Source organism: Tympanuchus pallidicinctus, unplaced genomic scaffold (assembly GCF_026119805.1).
Source record: "Tympanuchus pallidicinctus isolate F22 unplaced genomic scaffold, pur_lepc_1.0 scaffold1, whole genome shotgun sequence".
Lineage (NCBI taxonomy): Eukaryota > Metazoa > Chordata > Aves > Galliformes > Phasianidae > Tympanuchus > Tympanuchus pallidicinctus.
The window spans coordinates 43,805,669-43,826,916 of NW_026294618.1; the positions used below are offsets into that span (position 1 = coordinate 43,805,669).

At 44.0% G+C, this 21,248-nt stretch overlaps 2 protein-coding genes across 2 annotated transcripts in view; one reads left to right on the plus strand and one right to left on the minus strand.

Moving 5' to 3' along the window:
* Window positions 1-9,950, plus strand: part of CDC40 (cell division cycle 40) — a 35,975-nt gene extending 26,025 nt beyond the window's left edge. Inside the window, exons 11-15 of the mRNA XM_052685724.1 lie at window positions 1,011-1,126; window positions 1,419-1,552; window positions 5,793-5,869; window positions 7,870-8,014; window positions 8,928-9,950. Of these exons, the coding sequence (XP_052541684.1) occupies window positions 1,011-1,126; window positions 1,419-1,552; window positions 5,793-5,869; window positions 7,870-8,014; window positions 8,928-9,105 (650 nt within the window). The 3' untranslated portion in view covers window positions 9,106-9,950. The remainder of the gene's footprint in view (window positions 1-1,010; window positions 1,127-1,418; window positions 1,553-5,792; window positions 5,870-7,869; window positions 8,015-8,927) is intronic.
* A 6,294-nt stretch (window positions 9,951-16,244) lies between these two features.
* The window catches only part of METTL24 (methyltransferase like 24), a 44,283-nt gene continuing 39,279 nt past the window's right edge, over window positions 16,245-21,248 (minus strand). The window contains exon 5 of the mRNA XM_052685845.1: window positions 16,245-17,086. Coding sequence (XP_052541805.1) covers window positions 16,772-17,086 — 315 coding nt within the window. The 3' untranslated portion in view covers window positions 16,245-16,771. The remainder of the gene's footprint in view (window positions 17,087-21,248) is intronic.

The following is a 21,248-nucleotide window of genomic DNA, read 5'->3' on the forward strand; positions in this document are numbered from 1 at the left end:
TAGTTTTAAAAATTAACAAATCACTTAACTGTATGTTTACATCTAGAGACATTAAAAAAAAAAAAAGCAATGAAATCACACTTTAGACCAAAATTTAATCTGGAAGAATTATTTCACTTGATCTTTCAGCTTGCTGAATGCTGATGAGAATGCTGTCATCTTGAAAAGCATTCTGAGTAGGAAAAGATGGTGGAAATGGAGCTGCTGCTTCCATAGGAAGTGGAGGACAGGTCTGACACTTTCATGGAACTGGCTGGGAAAGTTCAGTAACATTCTGCTCCAAGTGGTTTCTTTAGTTAAAAAGATACAGGGTAAATTTTGTAGGTATTCTTTGAAACTAAGGGTGTCATAAAGAGGTTTCCATAATTAGCTTGCTTGATTAGCAGTAGCAGTAGTCTCATTCAGGTGTCAGTCAGAAAGTAGAAGTCAGATTGTCCAGGCCTGAGTCAGAACTGAGGTTTTTTGGACACTGTTGAGCTCTTGAAATATAATAGGCTCCTGGAAGTTACAGATAACCCGTTTATGGCTCAGACTGTGAGAGGAGATCAGTGGCTTGTTTGGTGGTTAGATTACTGTTACCCTGTTTTACAGTTAGGAATAGGAAATTCTTGCCTGAGTTCCAAGTCTCTTGTCAGGAAGAATTCTGATCCTAATCAGGTGATGTTTTGCAAAGGCTCTGGTCAGCTTGCCACGTCTTGACTGGTTCTGATGTCCTTGACTACGTTCTGATAATATGTAAGCTACAGAGCTCACAGACTTGCATTGTTTGGAGAGCTGTAGTAATTGTATGGATGAATGTGTTTGTATGTCTTCATACAGGTATATGCTTACAAATGTGCCAATATGTAGGGTCAGTTCTACGCTCTCATTCTCTCAGGGGCTTAAAAAAGGTATTTTCTGCTGTTAGTGAGATAGAAGTAAAATGAATGTCTCTATCAATGTATGTAATAAACTAATCAGCCCTTACAACTTCTGGCTTGACCCAATATGAATGGTTTTGTCTGTTTCAGGACAGTGTATTTCAAGATTCACAAACAGGAAGGTTCCTTATTGTGTCAAGTTCAATCCTGATGAAGATAAACAAAATCTCTTTGTTGCAGGAATGTCAGATAAGAAAATTGTGCAAGTATGTCTACTTTATGTCTTATTTTCCCCTGGTTTCTCTTTGTAAACACTCCACCTACAGCTCAAAAGATTGTTAGATTTACTTGAATTTTCTTATTCAATTAGAATTTCTGAACCAGTTGAGCATGTTTCTTTTCCCTCCTACTTTTTCCTCCTACCTTCAAAGACTGTTACTAGAGGATTTGCTTTCTTGCCTGATATTATTTTAAAGCTTGAAATCATACAAAAAAAAAAAATATATATATATATATTTAGTAAGATCCAGCATCTTACTTGGACTTCTTTAATTGTAGTGGGATATTCGGAGTGGTGAGATTGTGCAGGAATATGATAGACATTTGGGAGCTGTCAACACCATTGTGTTTGTGGATGAAAATAGAAGATTTGTGAGTACATCCGATGACAAAAGTTTAAGAGTCTGGGAATGGTAAGTTAAAAATACTAAACTTTAGCCTAGAGTATGTTATGAACAAACTGAGAAGGCAGTGTATTGTTCAAAGTGTATGTAGCAGGTAGGATGCTGAAGCATACCAAGTTCATAGCTAGCTGAGGAAGAGCTGAATCCAAATTTCTGCAAGTGTGTATGTATTTATGTAGTAGCTAATCTTTCACAAGAATATAGAACCAGAACAATCTCAGATACCCTTGTTGCTAGTTTCTGATAACTGCTGAAGTTGGGCATATCCCTCTGCAGTCACTCAGTCTAGTATGGGCCCTTGTTTTTAAATACTGTTCTGCTGTAAGTTGAAGCATCCGTTCCACAGTCTACTTCCAATGTCTTGGAAATCAGTCTTAGTGTCTGACAGTGAATTATTGCCCCTGTGTTACTGACCTACAGCACTGTGGTATTTGAAAACTATTTTGAAAGTCAGCAAAGTGAAATATCAATTTAGGAAAGCCTCCTTTTATTGATGAAAATCGTATATGGGCAGCAGGCTGTATTTATTAGTAGTATTAATGCTTAATAGTATTTTTTAATGTTGTATATTTCTCAAATCTCTAGAGAAATTATTCTAATCTTTAAAGCTAGTTGTTTCCTATCACACTGCTGAGTACTAACCAAGCTGTTCTGGCTTCATTCTTGAGGCACTTCATAGATTTCTCTTCCTCCAAAGAAAGCACAAGACAGCCTGTCAGCCTGAAGCATGCTGTGCTCTATTAGCAGTCTTTATTATCTCTCCTTTCCTCAAGGGTACAGGAGCCCATAAATAAGCCTTTTCTTAAAAAGGTTGCTATATTATGTTGGTGTTTGTAGCTTTTGAATGCTTTGAGCTTTGGTATGTACAATATTATTTAATATTCTACCAACATACAAGATAACAATCTTGGTGTAGCTTTGTTTCTGCTTTTCTGGTAGTCTGCTTTTTGGGCCATTGCTGATACAGTATGAGTAGAATAGTTGACAGAAAATGAAAGCCTGTCCAAGAAAACTCATACTAAACATTTTTAGTGCCTTCCAATTTTTAACATAGCTGGGGAGAAAACAAATATCTTCTGTTTTTGAAACCTTTCCCACAGGATTCTAGGTCTTGAGACCTCCTGCTTAGGACTTGAAGATTTCTCTAGGACTTCAGGCATCTTTTTGAAATTATTAATTCCATATTTTAAGTATCCATTTCATTTTGTCATTCACTCATGAAAGCTGTTGCACAACACAGACGTGAGTTTGACAGCTCTGTGAGTAATCAGTTTCTTCCCAGCATTTTTTGTGGGTTTTATTTTTTCACCTAGACAAGAGGCTCCAGTCTGTGGTATTTGAATGTCACCCAAAACCCACAATGTGTCTGTGATCTGTTGCTATCACTGCCAGTAGCAGCAGTGGTAACGACCAAAGTCTGGGAGCCCAGGCTTAGGCTCGCAGGCATGGAGCACTGTCTCCAGATGTGAGTCCCAGAGAGCCTCTGTTCAGTTTTTTGTAATTAGACCCATGTATTTACTGAGCTCCTCAAAGTATTTACAGTATCGTGTCTGCTAAGGAATGTCTCCTCTCTGGTGAGTAGGAGGAGGATGTCACTCGCACAAGTTTGTTATTTCCTTGAGATTGGATTGCCCTTCTTCTGTGAGCTCTGTGTTGATGGCTGAAATAAATAGTGAAGTGGGTGGATTTAGTCACTGTGTGGGGAAAAGCAGGAAAGGCAGAAAGGTTCTGGTATGGGAACATCACAACCTGATTGTTACAGTACCAGACTTTTTTTTATTCCGAAGCAAAAAAAAAATATATATATATATGTATATATACTGAGCATCCTATACACTAAAAAAGGGTTCCCTTGTTCAGATATTAGGGAACTCAACTGTACACAGTGTTCTGCCATACAGTCTTTAGGGAATTTTTTGATTTTATATAAAGTAAACGTTGTCTTTCTAGCCATGACCTGAAAAACATTTGGCCATAACCTGCAGTTGATATATGGTAACCAGTGCATATGCACATAATTTCAATATCCAGATTTTTGCAGTGCATTAAAACTGTTAATATATTCAGCACATCAGCTTTCCATATCAAACTATTTCATACCACACCTCAAATCTTTTTATTTTCTTAAGTTCATAAGGACAATTGTTACTAAATCTAGGGTGACTTCGTGCAATGTATTTCTTCATGTACTCCAGCACAGTATTTCTTCAGTATCCTTCAGAAACAAAGCAGCTTTCAAAGTAACTATGACCTGAATATGGCCTTAAAAGCCAGTAATTAAAGCTGGTCTCATTACTTGGTTTCAATTGTTTGGAGAAATTTTGTAGTGGGTTTTGTAAATACTTTGACTTGGCCAGAGCTGGTAATGGGATGTCATGTCAGACTTCATTACAGTGAGCAGCTTCTATCCCTGAGAATATAAATGTCCTTTTCCCGAGAGTTCAGAGCTTGCTCATAGGTTTCACAAGGACAAACGTGAAGGATCTGGTCGTTTGTTCAGGAGTCTTAACTGGAGTGCTATAAAATTTGCCTGCTTTGCTTTTGATGGGATTGTATCTTTACAGCAGTGATATTAAAGTTGACACGGGTGTTATATTCTGTGTTTTCTTTTAGAAATGCAAAACGTTGTTTTCTCTTGTGGGCTTCTCATGCTTCTGGTCCTAATTGGATAAACAGTGAAATGATTCGGGCAACTGATCATGGAAGATTTTCTTTCTTTATGCCTTTGAGTAAGCTGGCAAAGCAGGAGCAGTACAGCAGTAACTTAGTTTTACATTGTCCTTGAGAGCAGCTCGGCAGAGAAGGACCTGGGGGTCCTGATGGACGAGAGACTGAACATGAGCCAGCAGTGCGCTCTGGCAGCTCGAAAGGCAAATGGGATCCTGGGCTCCATCAGGAGAGGGGTGGTCAGCAGGGAGAGGGAGGTGATTGTCCCTCTCTACTCGGCTCTTGTGAGGCCCCACCTGGAGTACTGTGTCCAGGTGTGGAGCCCTCAGTACAAGAAAGACATTGAGATCTTGGAAAGGGTCCAGAGGAGGGCGACTAAGATGATCAGGGGGCTGGAGCACCTCCCCTATGAGGACAGGTTGAGGGAGTTGGGCTTGTTCAGCCTGGAGAAGAGAAGGCTGCGGGGTGACCTCATTGCAGCCTATCAATACCTGAAGGGAACCTACACCCAGGAGGGGAGTAAACTCTTCAGAAGGGATGACAACAGCAGGACTAGGGGAAATGGATCAAAGTTGAAGGAGGAAAGATTTAGGTTGGATGTTAGGGGGAAGTTCTTCACAAGGAGAGTAGTTAGGCCCTGGAACGGGCTGCCCAGGGAGGTTGTGGATGCCCCGTCCTTGGATGTGTTCAAGGCCAGGTTGGACGGGGTCCTGGGCAACCTGATCTGAATGTGGATGTTTGGTGGCCCTGCTAGGCAGGGGGGTTGGAACTACATGATCCTTGAGGTCCCTTCCAACCCGGGTGATTCTGTGATTGTGTGATTGCCAAGCTTAGGAGGCTTGTCATGTCTGTCACTCTGTACCTCTCCAACAGGTCTCCATATTTCCTTGTAAAGATACCTTTGGCACCTTAGATTTCATGATATACAGTGGGTTGGTTTTCTTGATGTTTTTTTTTCTTTTTCTTTCTTTTTGCCAGCCAACAGTTTGTTGTTTTAACGTGGCCTCTGGGAGGATTGCTTTCACCTGGAATTGAGGGTTGCAGATGACTGGTGTGCTGAGGGAATGTGTGCTGTTAGGGGTTGCAAAGGATCAGACCTCGCCACAGTGATGACTTTGTGTCCTGATTTGAAGCTGTTGGAGTACTCCTCTAAAAGAATGAAATGGAATTGAGGCCAGGGAGTTCACAGCTGAGTTCAGCTATGAACATTCAGAATTGGTCGGCATCCCATTTGGGGAGAATAGGAGGAAAATGGCATTGTCAGGGGGCATAGAATAAAACTCCTGCTTTCTTTAATGGTTTTTGTTTTTGTTTTTTTTAAGAAACTGGAGGCAATCAAGTATCTTTGTGTTACCAATTGGAGTCAGGATTCTGCTTTAGACTATGGGTCATTTGATTTGGGGTAAATTCATGCTATCAGCTGCATTTCTCTAAGCGAGCACCCATAATTTTGAGCTTATCCACATTCTTCTTTAGACTGCACTGCCGTGTTCTCAGCAGCTTAGTAAATCAGCTCTCTCAAGGCAGCCCTTTGGAATAATGTCTGCATGTCTTCCTGAACACATACTTCTTCCTTTTGCAGGGACATTCCTGTAGACTTCAAGTATATTGCTGAGCCAAGTATGCATTCGATGCCAGCCGTGACTTTGTCTCCAAATGGTGGGTTAACAACTTTGCTGCCTTCTCAGGCCGAGCTGACATAAGATGTCTCACTAATGATAGCTCTGTAATTTTGCCATCTTGTACCTCCCTGCTGCCCATACCCCCTTCCCAAAGACTTGTGTGCCTTTATTCCAAGATTAGACTGAATCTGGATTTGATTTAAAAGTTTTGAGAAGACCAAACATGTCAAAATGAGGGGTTATTGCAGGATAGCTGTATCAGTTTAAATTTAGACTTTCTTCCAAACGGAGTAAAAGGGCTCCTTCTTTTCACAGAACTTCAGTTTGTTCTTTCTAATATTTAAAATATTAGGAAAAACAGTGTTGGCATTGACAAGGGCTGCACAGTACTGAGCAAGTTCAGCAGTCCTTGTGGTGTCACTGATAACACAAAGACTGATGTTTTACGTGATCCTGCTGATGCTGTTTCTTTGTTCTGAATACAGCACAAATAGCATTTGCTCAAGAGAAATTCCAAATTATCTCAGTGTTTCTGTATGTTAATGTTTCCCTAGTGTTCATGTTCTTCTGCTACAACCGAGCTGCAGAAGGGCAAAGGCTGAATTCCTCCAGCAATAAGTGAAAAATCCTTCTAATAGGACGAAATCTCTTTTATGTGTGCTGGCTAAAATTAAATAGCTTTATTGCCAACGTTATTGAAGCGTTATAAATTTACCGTTAACAGTCTCATTTGCTGAGTAGTGGCTGATCAGCTTGTATAGCCAGCACGTTCAGCCAGCTCTCAGCATCAAATTACAGTTCCTTTGCAGTGTAAATATTTCATTCTTAACAATCGAGGCAGAGCCTTAATAGTAAAAAGAAGATTCTGGAGAAAGACAGTTAAAATGAAAATTTTATGGAAGGAAATTCTCAGTTTCCTTCTGAAGGATGCAGAAGATTGTAACAGACCTTTTAAAAACCTAAGAAAGAATAATGTGACTGGGATAAGCATGCTGTTTATTTCTCTGGGAGGCTGAACTAAACTGTCTAATTCCAAGCTAGAAGCTGGATCAGATTTGAGGACTATTCAGCACGTTTTCTGTCATTGTTCAAATCAGGCACTGAAGACCGTCATAATATAAAGAGTTCAGGGCAGAAGTCTGTTGTAAACTGTTCTGTAGTGCATTGTCTTCACTGGATTCTTAGGTAGGAATTAATGCAGTGCCAAGACGCAGTGAAATGAAGATTAGAAAAGCCTTATTTATTTTAACTCAAATGTCTTGATTAAATCATACTCCATTGTGACACAGAGAATTAAATAGTCTCAAAAACATAAGGATTCTGAAGCTCCTTAGTCCAGGTGGCCATCTTAAAGTACCCACAAAAAAAGGTTATCAAATAGATTACCTTTTTTTTTTTCCTTAATCTGAATTACTTGATTGAGAGTTTATAATATGTGCACCGTAAAAACTTACTCGGTAGCTTAAAAATGGATCAGTTCATTAGTGGGGTTAATGTAACAGGCAGAGCTTTTTTAGAGTTCTGAGTGCATTTTGCAGGAACAAGCTTCCCAAATCCTGTTGAGCATAATTTTCTGCCTTCTAACGGTTTTAACAGGTGGAAATTGGGTTGGCCATCTTCCGGACCCTGTGATTCTGTGAAGTAATATCAGCTTCTACCAAGAAACTTTATTATATAATAAGAGAGATTAGATTCAGGTTGGACATAAGGAAAAAAATATTTTATAGTGAGGATGGTGAGGCACTGGAACAGGTTGCCCAGAGATGTGGTTGAAGCCCCATCCCTGGAGACTGTGAAGGTGAGGCTGGATCAGGCCCTTGGGAACCTGACCTGGCTGTGCACATTCTTGTTTGTTGCAGGCAGTTGGACTAGGTGGCATTCAAAGGTCCCTTCCAACTTGTAAGGATTCTATGATTCTATAGTGAAAATCTGAATTAGCACAGTGCAGAGGAAGTTATGTGTGTCTCAAACTTTCCAGCCAAGACTGTTTCTTCGTATGTGGCACTCTGTCATCTCCTCTGTTCATTGCATTTTTAGGGAAATGGTTGGCTTGCCAGTCAATGGATAACCAAATTCTGATTTTTGGAGCTCAGAACAGATTCAGATTAAACAAAAAGAAAATCTTCAAAGGTCACATGGTAGCTGGCTACGCTTGTCAAGTGGATTTTTCACCTGATATGAGGTGAGTTTTAGTGGGAAAGAGCTTCATCTTTAAACTCACGAGCACGGACACCAGATTTCTTTTTGAATCCTTTTCAACATCATTGATGCACAGCCATCCTATTAACTCAGTAATAGGACAGAGGTCTCTAAGACAGCAGAATAAGTTTGCTCTTCTTGTTTGACTGGACTAAGTGAACTCAACAGTTGTTCCAAACAACAGTTAAAAAGCAGTCAGCATAGCCCAGATTCTCCATTCCCTGAAGAAGACCTATGTTGCTGTGTTGAAGCATCCAGAGATTGCCCTTATTTTGCCCAGTCCTGGTGCAGCACAAACCTGCATCTGGCTGTGTTTGCAAACAGTCAGTAGCAGTCTCCCCAGAGCCCTTCAGTCTTTGTTCCCACCATATGCACCCGTCTAGAATACCTGGCATTCAGACTTGCCTGGTTTTTCCTGTGCACAGGTATGGTGTGATATGTCCTCATTAGCTGTTCAGAGATCTATCTTTTACATCCTGTTTCCTTGGTAACATGCCCGTATATTTACCACTGTATGTACATAAGCTATGCACTGCTATAAAAAGTGGAGAATAACCTCAGCAAAACCGGAGGAAAAAGCAGAGAGTGTCTGTAAGTTGCTGATGAACTTCTGGCACTTTTATCTTTTCCCAACATATTCTCTTCAGTCCCAGTAACACTGAGTGATAGAATCACACTAGTTAGCACGTTTACCTCACAGCTGATGCATCACCTTCTGCAGGACTACGCGTGCCACAGAGCACAGCATGAACGCCAGTTCTCTGGCAGGAAAGTTTGCAGACTGCCAGGTGGGAGGCTAACTGGGTGAAGCTCTGTTCCATTCCTCAATATAAAGTGTTAGAATACTAGCAGTCTTTGCGCTTAATGCAACTTGTATTTCCATCCTTTTAATGCAGCTATGTGATATCTGGAGATGCAGATGGAAAGCTTAACATCTGGGACTGGAAGACCACAAAACTTTACAGCAGAATAAAAGCACATGATAAAGTCTGCATCGGCGCAGTCTGGCATCCTCACGAGACATCCAAAGTCATTACGTGCGGCTGGGATGGTCTCATTAAACTGTGGGACTAAAGAGGCTGCTGCGAGGATCTGAAGTTGTAAGCCCTGAGATGTGAAGTTGGAGTGAATTCTGCTGTAAGGACGGGCAGACATTTTGTGATACAGCTGTTGGCAGCTGGCTGTATATATGCTCTGAAAGTGGGAAATGTTCAGAATGCTCGACTCCAAGGATCTTGTTCTAAACGCAACATCTGGCTAGGAGAATGTGAAGTGTGCAGCATCAAGTGTTTGTCCTGTCACCTTCTGTGCAAAATACTCTTGTAAAATAAAATAAATTTAAGGAAAACTATTTTTGTGGCTCTGGCTGTCAGAGATGTGGGGAGTTAAAGGAGAAAACCAGCAATTGTGTAATCTTCTTCCTAAGAGGAAATCTTTGATACCTACTGCAACAGAGCTGGAAGTAGAGCATTTGTTTATGTTTTTTGGATGGTATTTTATTCTCCCTAAAATACTTCTACCTTTCTAGAACACAAAATCAGTTGCTAATGATGTCTGTCAATTCACAGTAGAAATGAAGAGCTAATCAGAAGCGCACAGCCCTCAATTAGACTGTGTCAACTGAAGCCTGTATTCATGAAATCTTGGTTTGTCTGTGTTTAACAGCTGCATCATGCTGATCAGCAGGCGTCATCGTTACAAGTACCCCTCAGTTTCCCTGTGAGGGTTGGGTACCAGGTGTTTTTCTCTTCCCGTTTGCTGTTAAGTTCCAGTAAGCATGACATAAAAAACGAACATAACAACAAAGTGGGTAGGTTGTATTACAAGCTCCACGCAGTTTGTGACAATGTACTGTATATACAAGCCACACTTTCTCCTCTTTAAAAGACTTATTTTTAATAAATCATTTTATAAAGAAATTTCTGCTTGTCTTCATTCGTTTCTTCCATCCACCACTGTCCATGTGAAATATTTATCGTTTGGCATTTTAATTCTCAGTTTTAATAGAATTCAGATAAGCTCATTTTCTTCCCCTGTTCATACAAAACTAATTTAAGTTGGAAGGAAGGGAAAAAAAAAATCCTTTTAACACTGTCTGCTCTTCTTTTGAGACTCTAATAGAAATAAAAGCGTGTAACAAATTTATCCATTGATCAGTTTTAATTAGTTTTGAATTACGCTCCGTTGCTTACTATAAGTCAACAGCTGCTCATCAGTTAAACAATAGCAAAGCATTAATGGCTATAATTAACAGTAGGGTGGGAGATAAGGCATTTCACTAGCTAAGATGCAAAGAATCTCAAACTGGAAGGACTTTTTTCTAAGACTTTATTTGTATTTTAAATCTGCTGCTCTGGAAGGATTGATTAACAAGCCCGTTCTTTCAAAGAGTACTTGCTGAAGTTAGGCCTCTAACTTCATGAGTGAGTGAGCTTGGAACATAATGCATTTTAGACCAGCTGCTTAAAGCTGCATTTCAGAGTCTTTCCACTTTCCATTCATGCCATCAATATAACTGCACCAAGTTTACGTGTTTTCCATTTACTTTCCCATCTCAGTAAACACGGGTACCAGAAACACATCACAGCTCGTTTTTTCACAAGAGGAGCTCTGGTACCCATTGTGTATATTGCCCAATCTCACACCTGTGTAAATGCTGGGGCAGGAAAATGGAAATGGTAGAATTTAGAGAGAGAAAGGAGGTAGCGAGCGTCCTGAGGATCACAGGGAAAGAAGAGACTGTTCTTCTTTCCGGACTGGTAAGAATGTGAGTAGGAGTGAGCTGCTGCCATGGTGTTCCTGAGCTGGGCGTTGAGCTCTGAGGTGCCGTGTCTGCTGCTTAAGGAGAAAATTGGCTACAATAACTTAGAATGGCACTTCTTTTTCCTTCGAATACATTTCCTAAATGGATATGGTGAATCCTTACGGTTGGAAAAGACCTCTAAGATCACCTAGTCCGACCCCAACCCACCCCACTAACCACGTCCTTCAGTGCCACACCTACACGTCTTGAACACCTCCAGGGACGGCGACTCCACCACCTCCCTGTGCAGCCTGTGCCACTGCCTCACCATTCTTGCTAAGTTCTTCCTAACATCCAGCCTGAACCTCCCCTGATGCAACTTAAGGCCTTTCCCTCACATCCTAACGTGTAGCTGTGTGCCCAAACATTAACAGCATGTAAGCATAAGGATCTGGGGAAGAAAAGAGGAAAAAGAGCAGATGAATTGCTTCAAAAAAGTTTTGTATATTAATTCCCCTATCAGAAACATCTTTCCCAAATGCCTAAAAGCATTTAAATGACAGTAGACACAAGTTTTGGCTCATATTGCACTGCTCCATTCATCACCTACCCAGCAGTACTTGATTCATGCGCTTATGTACGCATAAATAAGTGTATAAAGTCATGTAGTGGTGCACTGCCTGTTGTCTCTGGGGAAGAAAACCAAGAAGCACTGACTCAATAAATTCTGGAGTGGATGAGTTAGGATTAAATGTTTGCAACAAACCTCAGATCAAAATTCCACTGGAAACTTTCAGATAGATCAACTCCTTTGTCCCTCGCTGTTGGTCACCCTGTTAATCCGATGTGGAATTCCTCACATCTGCATTGAAGCCTGCAGGGAGAATTTTTGTGAGGATAATTTCCTCCCTGCCAAAGACTCCAGAGCTGGCGATGTCAGCAATTTGCTGTGCTTGGAAGAGGCAGGGGGTGTCTGCACTGTGGGAGTCCAAACTTGTCCTTCCTGCAGCCACCTGGGAAGGGACTCCTGGCCAGGCTAATTGTGTCCTTCTCTTTGCCTCTCAATTTCACTTAGGTCAGAAATTGGTCTGCTACAAATGTTGGCCAGAATGAGTCCAGACACATCTCTGGGTTGACAGCCTGTGGGCAGACAGAGCAGGGAAGGCCCCAAGCAGCATTCCCTAATACCAAGTGAGTTCCAAAGGGGCTCCTTCTGGGCTGGAGCCTGTTGCACTGCCGAGGGTGAATACCTGTGAGTTGGCATGTAGGGCTGCAGTGACAGCACTGTGGTTTGGGTCCCTCTGTTATGCATCTCTAACTGGAGGAAATGATGTGGCGGTGTCTTGCCACTTGTTATTAATACCAATTACTGTTGCAGCGGGGGTTTGTGAGTAAGTGACCTATTGCCATCGTTGCTGAGTTCTGCCTTGGAAACCTGATTGTTCTTCTGGCCTTGTGCCACCTTCCTCATGGACTTCTTTTCATATGTGAGAGGGGGGAATGTCCCACGTGTCCTGGTGCAGCTTGCCAGTAGGTGGGAAGGCAGTCTCTCTCAAGGCAGATGGTTGTGGCATCTGTCTCACACAAAGCCTACAACCCAGGAAGACAGGGCTGCACATTCTTTGCTCTCATTGCAAGAAGCAAACATCTGAATTACCGTGCATCCAGAAGACTCTTAAGATTGCCTTGGAAAAAGCCAGTTTTTAGCAAAAAGAAGATGTTCAACACACCATTTAAAAGTGTGGTCTTCAAAGGCTCATTTAGACAATAAAGCCTTGCAAACCTGACAGCACAGTACTACTGTGTACCTTCCTTTTTGCTACCAGCTGGTCGTTACAGAAACTCCCCCCTCCTGGGTAGAAAAGCTCTGTACAAGGAGCAGCCTGTGAGAGAGGCAAACAGGGCAGGGTGGGAAGCTTTGCTTGCAAGACTTTAAGCAATTGAGCCTATTTACAAAAAAAAAAGTCAGCTGACAGGGAGTTTGTGCCCCTGGGGACTACTGAAAGACTTGCTCCTGCAGGCTGACTTCACTGACATATACTCAAAATTTAAGTTATATTTTGCAGTAAAATAGGTCTTGACTGCTAGGCTAGCTGATTAAACTAAAACAAATTAAAAAACCCACAAAGCCAACTGCACCACTGCTGTCTTGCAGCATTTGGAGAGTACTGCCTGTGGAAAGGCTCTGTTTGCAGAAGCTCCCTGTAGAGCTCTTACAAATAAGTTTAGATGATGTTCACCCAAGCGTGGACATGAGGTACCCCAGCAGACCAACCTCAGAGCTGCTTGTTACCTGGTTACACCACAGAACATATTTAAAATGCTCTAAACGTGGAAGCATTGCAAGCCCCTGTGTAACTCACTGTGCTTTGCACCACTGGGAGACTGCTAAAATCAGGTGTTACAGCAAATGTGTTGAATTTGTCCTTTGGACCAGGCTCAGTCCTTGGGCTGAGAGGTGTCAACACTGAGCTGTGTGCCCTCTGGTTTGGAAAGGGAGAAAACAACACAAATCCCCTGGGGAGTGATTTCAGCCCTATGAATCCTGCTGGGCCTCCTGACAGCCACACAGACACATCTATGGGACCTGCAGAGCCCCCCCCAGCACCACCACACCATCACCCCACAGCCACCATTGCTGTAATTCACCACCTCAACACTTCCCCTGTGGCATAAGTGGGGTTTGGTGGAGTTTAAACTCTTATGAAGCAATGCTAAGAGAAAACAAACACAACAACCAGCCTGCACTATAGCTGTGCTGCGAGTATAGAGCTTACCTTCAGCAAACTGCTACAAAAGACACGTGTATGGTGGAAATCCAATGCAAAGAGTAAGGAAGTTCACAGTCTGAATACTCTTTGGTTGCTGCAGAGAGAAACGTAGATGTGGCTCTGAATGTGGGTCAGCTCTGACCTTCCACCACCACTGAAACTCAGTCGATTTCTACTGACTGCAATTAAATGTCACGTTGTATTAACAAGCAGCAAGAAATCAGGAGTGACTTCTTACTGAGTAACCCTGAGGATCCCTTCAAGGGCAAGAGAGCAGCTGATGGAGCTCCCAGAGCCTGGGCTCTGAACTAACCAGATGGTCTCAGCTGTGAATTATTCACCAGGGTGAATGAGTGCATTTTCTTCAGGTGTGCAACCAGGTGATGCCTTGCTGGCTGCTGCCAAGAAAGGCCAGACACATCCATTTATGCTTTCTTCAATCTTTCAGAATTGAGAGGTGCTCCTGATGAGGCTGGATATTAGAAACAATGCTTTCTCAGAACGAGTGGTGAGGCAGTGGCACAGGCTGCACAGGGAAGTGGTGGAGTCACCACCTCTAGAGGCCATCAAGAAACGTGGATGTAATACTGAGGGATATGGTTAGTGGGCATAGTGGGGATGGGCTGGTTGGTTGGACTAGGTGATCTTAGAGCTCTTTTCTGACTTTAAGGACTGTGCTGCAGAGCTCAGTACATCGCATCCTCCTGATGTGTTCCCAACCATTTGAAGACCTCTGCAACGCTCCCCGCTCCCCCAAAGCTGCTCCTGAATGCACAGGGCTCCTCTGTGGGGCCAACGCACACCGCAGTGCATGACAGCTGCAGTCACACAGCCTTTGCCCCACAGCAGTAACCACATTCCTTTTACAGAAAGAAACAGGAGATGGATTCATTAAGTTTTGCTCCTTTAGGTCAAAGAGACCAATAAAAGCCAACGGGTGGGAGCACAAGAGCTCAGAAAGGATGGCTGTGCTAACTCTGCTTAGAAAGGCACAGAGCATGAAATGAGAGCTGTTCCCTTTCCCTATAATATCGCATAACTGCCACAGGAATGATAAATTGCTTTTAGCTATCCTGCATCTTACATAAGGTTTCTTTAATTGCCACAGTTATTGGAATTTTTGCTTTCAGAAGATGTATTTGCTAACGCCTAAGTTGCTCCTGATGCTACTTAGCACTCCAGAGCATAGGCTGGGTGAGGATACACAGAATTCTGACGTCACGTCCTAAGACAGACCTCCAAACCTTTCCTGCAATTTCCATGCACAATTAACTTACATTTCTTCTTCAGGGCAATACATGATGAAAGGTCTGCAACCTTTTGGAATTTTAACACGTAAAAGAGAACATAATTTGGTTTTTAATCACTATGTAACAGTCTACCAGTCTAAGTACTCCATAACTTACCAGGAGGAAAAGCCTGCCTCTACCACTCCAGCCTGTGCTTTCATGCTTCATTAACGAAGCAGGGCTCACACCGGGCCTTTTGCCATCACATTATTTAAAGAGTGGAAGTGCAGCCATTCCCTGATGACTGTCTCATTGTTCCAACAAGCAGTAGCTCAGTTTAGGAGATGTGACACCTTCATGCATTTCAGGGCTCTCCTTAAGGCCCTGCATTGTTGCACAGCCTCAACACTCGGAGCGCAAGGGTTTGCAGTGTGGCTGCTACTAAGGAGGCATCTCCTGCTCAGACTGCTTTGCCCAGCAGCTAGGCTCAGGAAATCCAAGCAAGCAGCAACATGGCATCAATTCCAGCAGCTCTTCCCTCAGATTGTTCTGTGTCACTGCAGGAAAGGGACCAAGCACACTGATACCAGAAAACAAAGCAGTACCAGACATGTCCTGCTCTGGGTGTCCCTGCTTGAGCAGGTCTTGGACCAGATGGACCAAGAGGCCCTGTCAACCTCAGCCATCCTGTGGTTCTATGTTCCTAGCCCTAAGAGCTGCCAACACAAGGTGGCTGGATCCAAGCTGTCCTTGACTTGGGCTGTCTTTGTGCCTAGGAATGGTATGGGAAGGTCCCAGATGGCCTGAGCCAATACAGTGCCAGGGAGCTCATTCATGTGACAACCAGGCAGCCATACCCAGAGCCCGTGCACACCTCCTGCACTGCTCCACATAGCTCACAGGCACAGCTGGGGGTACCGGCAGGCCCAGTCTGTCCTCTGTGTCCTCCTCCTTCTCTGGCTGAGGTGTTCAGTGCACACAAACCCACTAAGAGATCCCTCAGAATTAAACTCCAGTTCAGAAAATCCCAGTGCCACTAAATTGGATGTGCTGGTATTTAAAAGGAAATAAAAATGGGACCAGAGAGGCAATAACTCACTTCACACAGCACAACAAGGCACTGTCAGCGGAGCTGAAAGGCAGCAGATTGAAAGCCAGCGTGCATTTCTTAAAACAGAAAGGATCTGACATTTAACCACAAGTTAACATTTCCAATGTGATTTGGAACGCTGATACATATCTGAGTGTGTGAGGACACAGAACTGACCTTCACTGAAGAAATTCAAACCCTCTCCAGTCCCACAAGTCTTGCACCACCCAGGCCCTCACCATCATGGCAGGGGGTTTTGAAGCCTCTTCCAAAGAAGCCCAAGCTCTGCAGCCCCTGTGGCCAACACAGATGCTCAAGGCCTGACTCATTCAGGCATTTCAAGCCCTGCAAAGAACAAGAAAGACATGAAAGAGGTACGATCTTGTATTTCAATGCAAAGTTTAATGTCAAAATTATTAATTAAAATAACAATAAACCACCTGCTACATACTTTTTAGCTCCCTCTCATTGCTTAGCTTCTAAGGGAATGGCTGAGCCGGGTTGTTGGGAGCACCCTGCATCAATCTTGCATGCCAGTGCTCAGAGCCCACATGCAGAGCAGGACATGTCCCCGTGTCCCCAAGACCAGAACCACTACCTCTGCAAGCATCCGTGTGCCCCTGGCAGGGAGACAGGCAGGGCCAGGGAGCTCAGTGGGAAGGAGCCAGGAGGCAGCCAGGTGCAGTGCTAGACAAGTCACTGTGGAACTTCACCTGAACTAAAAACAAGCCAAAAAGACCAGGTTCCACTTTCAGCTCTTTTGACAGTGTTTAAAAACAAATGCCAGCCCATTCCACCAGCAATCGCTATATGCTTATTTGGCAACTTCAGCCAGTGACTCTCAGGTCCTCTTCAATAACGTTACAGGACAGATGGCTCACAGTCGCACGTCGTAGATTCCTTTCTGCTATTTCCATCTTGTATTCACCCAGCTCAGCGTGTAACAGCTACTGGCGTTGAAGGCTTCCTTTTTCAGAAGCATCTGTGGTTTTGATAAGTCTTTGTAGGTATGGAAAAGCCTGAAGTCCTTCAGCTCCAGCTCTCGGAGCAGACTGTACCAGTACCGCACCACAGTGCTGTCATTGCCGCTGACCTCAAAACCAGGCCAGTGGATGTGCACCTCAAAGACCAGCTGCCCTATTTGCTCAACAACATCCTCCAAGATCAGGTTTTCCAAAATTTTCCACTCCGCGCTCTCCACATCTGCCTTGAGGACATCGACCTGCAACAAAAACATAATTGCTACATGAAAATGACAGGCTTTGCAATTATTGTCATAGAATGATTAAAGTCAGAAAAGACCTCTAAGATCACTGGTCCAACCAAACACCCATCCCCACCATGCCCACTAACCACATCCCTCAGTGCCACAGCTACGTATCTTGAGTACCTCCAGGGGTGGTGACTCCACCACTTCCCTGTGCAGCCTGTGCTGCTGCCTCACCACTCTTTCTGAGAAGAAATTTTTCCTAATATCAGCAAGATCCAAAGCCAGGCTTTCCCAGTTTATTATACACATAATTGCTCTCGTGTATTTAAATATAATATTTCGTATTTAAAGAACACACAGGCTAGGACAGACAGGGCAGTACATGAAGCTCCATGCCTGCCTGCTCGCTGCCCTTCTCTTCCTGCCTCTGACACCTGGTCTGAAAAGCTCTGTACTTGAGGCTGATCCTACAGCCAAAACGTGTAATTGGCCCTTCATAGATCTTGTGGCAGCACTCATTATACTAAACAAAGACACCGATGCTCTACTGTTCCTTATTTCTCCATCACAAAATTCCTGTAACAGAGCAAAATTTATTCACAGTAACTACTTGCACCACAGCAGACCAGGGTCCTCATTGCCAGATGCTACGTGCACGCATTGATGGTTCCAGTCCTGAGGATCTGACAGTGCAGTGCATGAGGAGGCAGTGACTGCACACAGCACGCACATGCCAGAGAAGGGCAAAGAGAAATGAAGGCTCTGAGCAGCACAGGTCACAAACTACCCACTGTCAAGCTGCTGCTGGCAGTCACGCTCCACAAGGAGGATGAATTCAAGGGAAAAGTATGCAATGACTGCAGAGATTGATGTGCAGCTCCTCTGAACACTAAGGGATGTCAGGAAAGATGCCATGGAAAGAGTGCCTCAATTTGATTTTAGACCGTTATTTGCCACTGCAGTTGTATATTCAGAAAACCAACTTCTCACAGCTCAACGTAAGTACGGCTTGATTTTACGGGTTTAGAGATGAGCTGGGGTAGGGGCTGTATCTTCTAATAATAAAAAGAGTGTTTCATCAAAATATCACACCTGGAAAGAAGCAATGTCCTTCAGAGGCACACCCGAACTGAAGGGCACCTCTCCCTACAACAGAGCAGGTGCAACTCCCAGGGGAGCATGGTTTGCCTGCACTGGTTCCACCTGAGCTGCTGCTTGTGCCCATCTATTCATGCTCAGAATGTGTCTGAAGAGAAAACTGAAGACTTTACTTAGAGTCAAGAAGAGCATGAAAAGAAGAAAAAAAATTGAAAAATCAGCAGAAATGTTACAAGTCAGCAGGCAGGCCCCACTACAGCTGATGAAGTGCCATTGGTGAGCTGAGGCAGACTCTAAAGAGCCTGGATGTAAGGGCACAATAACACAGCTGTACACAGAAACACCACTGTTACAAGAGGCTGCACTTATTGTGCTTCTCTGGGGGACTACCAGGGGATAAGAAGACAGAACTCAGTCCAACCAAGTGCTGCTGGTTCCTCCCTGAAGGCACATCAATATCCTTCAAGAGTCTAACACCTAGGAGCGAGGCTGTAAGTAACTTGGCCTTCCACAGGCACTTGCTGCTCAGAGGATGAAGGCTGCCTTATGCAGCCACATTGTTTCTCTCTTCTTTTTCTTCCCTTACCTCGGGAGACCAGAGAGCAGGACCAAAACCTCAAGGCCAAAGGAAATCGGACAAGAAGTTTTAAGAGTAGAGCAATTCCTAATTCAAATTCACCATGGTCTTAAGAGTTATGGAATCACAGAATCATTAAGGTTGAAAAAGATCTCTAAGATCATCTAGTTCAACCATCAACCCATTCCCACTTTAAATCAGTGGGTTGGTTTTGTCACTAATGGGGACAATGAAACAAGGCAAACCCACTGCACAGAGAGTCCCAGTCTGCATCAGAACCAACCCAGTGAGCAACAGACTAGCGGTGGGGCTGGACACAAAACCTAACCTAACCCTAATCTTACAAAGCAAAAGTTAATGACAGTAACTGTGTGGGCTTCCTACATAGCAGGTCTCACTTTATGGCACTTTAAGTCCTGCAGCCCAACTGGGTACAGTACAAGCACTGGCCATACCTGGATGCCCAAAGCTCTGCAGTCTGTGCTCCCCGACGGCCCTAAGGACAGGCCAGGGCAGGCAGAGAAAATCAATGGAAGGAGAAGAGCCTGGTGCCTCCCAGCTGCAAGCTCATAATCCAGCAAAGGGAAATGAGAGGACACATGGGGTCCCAAACCCACACTGCTACATGTGGTCACTTCGACCTTTCCTTGTTCTCCAGGTGGCCAACTGGAGGCCCCAGCTCTGATCTACTGAGACAAACAGTGCTCACACAGCTATGCCAGGCCTCAGGGGCTGTGCTCCCCCTACCTACTAGGTGGAGGTGTCCCACCAGGGACACATGGTGACAAGAACTGGGAGATGTTACATGCTAGATATTTCTGGTCTCAAATATGCAAGCTGAGGGTTTTCAGCCCTTAAGGGTGTGAGGATTGTGTCCATGAAGTCCTGTGTGTGTCCCTTCAGTGGGACAAGCTAAACATCAGCTGGAAACAAAATTCTTCAGCAAGGTCCATGACCACATACTAACAGCACACTGAGCTGCAGGGATCAGCTCATCCAGGCTACATTGTGCCTCCTCTGTGCTGACAGAGGCAGGGGGCTGGTGGAAAATGACTGTTGGATTACGGAAATAAAGCCTGTGTTGTGACATATGGGGAGGAAAGACAAAGGTTATACAGCCAACCTTAGCTCTGGTACTTCCCTGTCTGACTGCAACTAAGAGCCCATCAGCACGCCACAGGTGGGGCAGTGAAATGGCTTCCTGTAGTGCTCCTCTGGGTTCACCAGCAGGCTGAATGCAAATGATCCTGCTCATGAAAGTCAGCTGAGACCTACTTCATGGTTGAGCTCACTTGTTTCCCCTTATACATTTAAATTAGTTACTTATTTTTCAGATAGCAACACACGGCTCTACCTGCAATGCAATTTTGAAAGCACTTTCGATCCTATCTGGGTACAATTGCAACACTTCAGAAGCCACGCATTTTTGTCTGTGATACTTTGGCAACTTTGACTAACAGATTATTCAAAACTCCTCTGAGGGGGGGGATGACAGGGGGAGGAACTGTGAATAAATGTTTCTAAGTGTTTGCTTTTGTTTTCCCATGATCTGGCTTTATGGTATGACATCTTTTTTCTCATGGCAGTTTCCACTCATCATCCCCCAGCTTTGTTGCTTTTTCTCTCAAGCTTCTGGGGCCGACCAGCAGGCACCCTGCACGCTCTGCACTGCGTTCACAAATCTGATCCAAAAAGCAGCTGCTAACCAATGTGTCTGCAGGACAGAGAGAGCTGCCTTGTATTGAAGTGATCAGAGCAATAGGGCACTGACAGGAATGTGCTGGAGGAACACAGCAGAGACTCTTTGAGGTACTGTGCATTACTCAGAAGCCTGGAAGAAGGCTCTGTCTGTACCACAACCTCCAGTGACTGCCTTCAGGACACTGCCCACTCATCCCACAGTCTCCATTTTCTGCTGCAGATGGGGTAAAATGAGCTTGTGCCAGAGCATCTGAGCACCTAACAAACACATCCTACTAGCACCAAACATTAATTTTATGAAGAGGTATTTATCTCCTCCCAGCAATAAGAAATGCATTCCTAGTAAGAGAAGCACTACCACTTCCACGGTGTGTTGATGCACAGTGTCAGTGAGAGGATTACCACACAAATCCCTAAATGCAGAGCTCCAGCTCATCCAAGAGCACAGCTAGAGTCAGCTCTGAAGGGAAACCCAGGGGTACATGCCAGAAAGAGAACTAAGACCTGTGGTGCCTTATGGCATGTGGTGGCCATCAGCAGCCTGCAGGCTTTGTGCACTGTGGCTGGATCCTCTTATCTGCTACAAATGCTCTGTCAAAGACAGAGAGGTCTGCTTGTCATCTTCCAACAGAAATGGGTCCTGGGTCACTGTCAGAAAGAGATTAAGTTAGGCTAGCAGCCTCTGGGGTCACACTTCCCCCACCTACATTTCTCTCTTTCAAAAAAAAGCCAATATCAGATCTCATGAGAGTGAGCTGTGTACCTCCATGGTGTGAGATCTCTCCTGCACAGAGAATG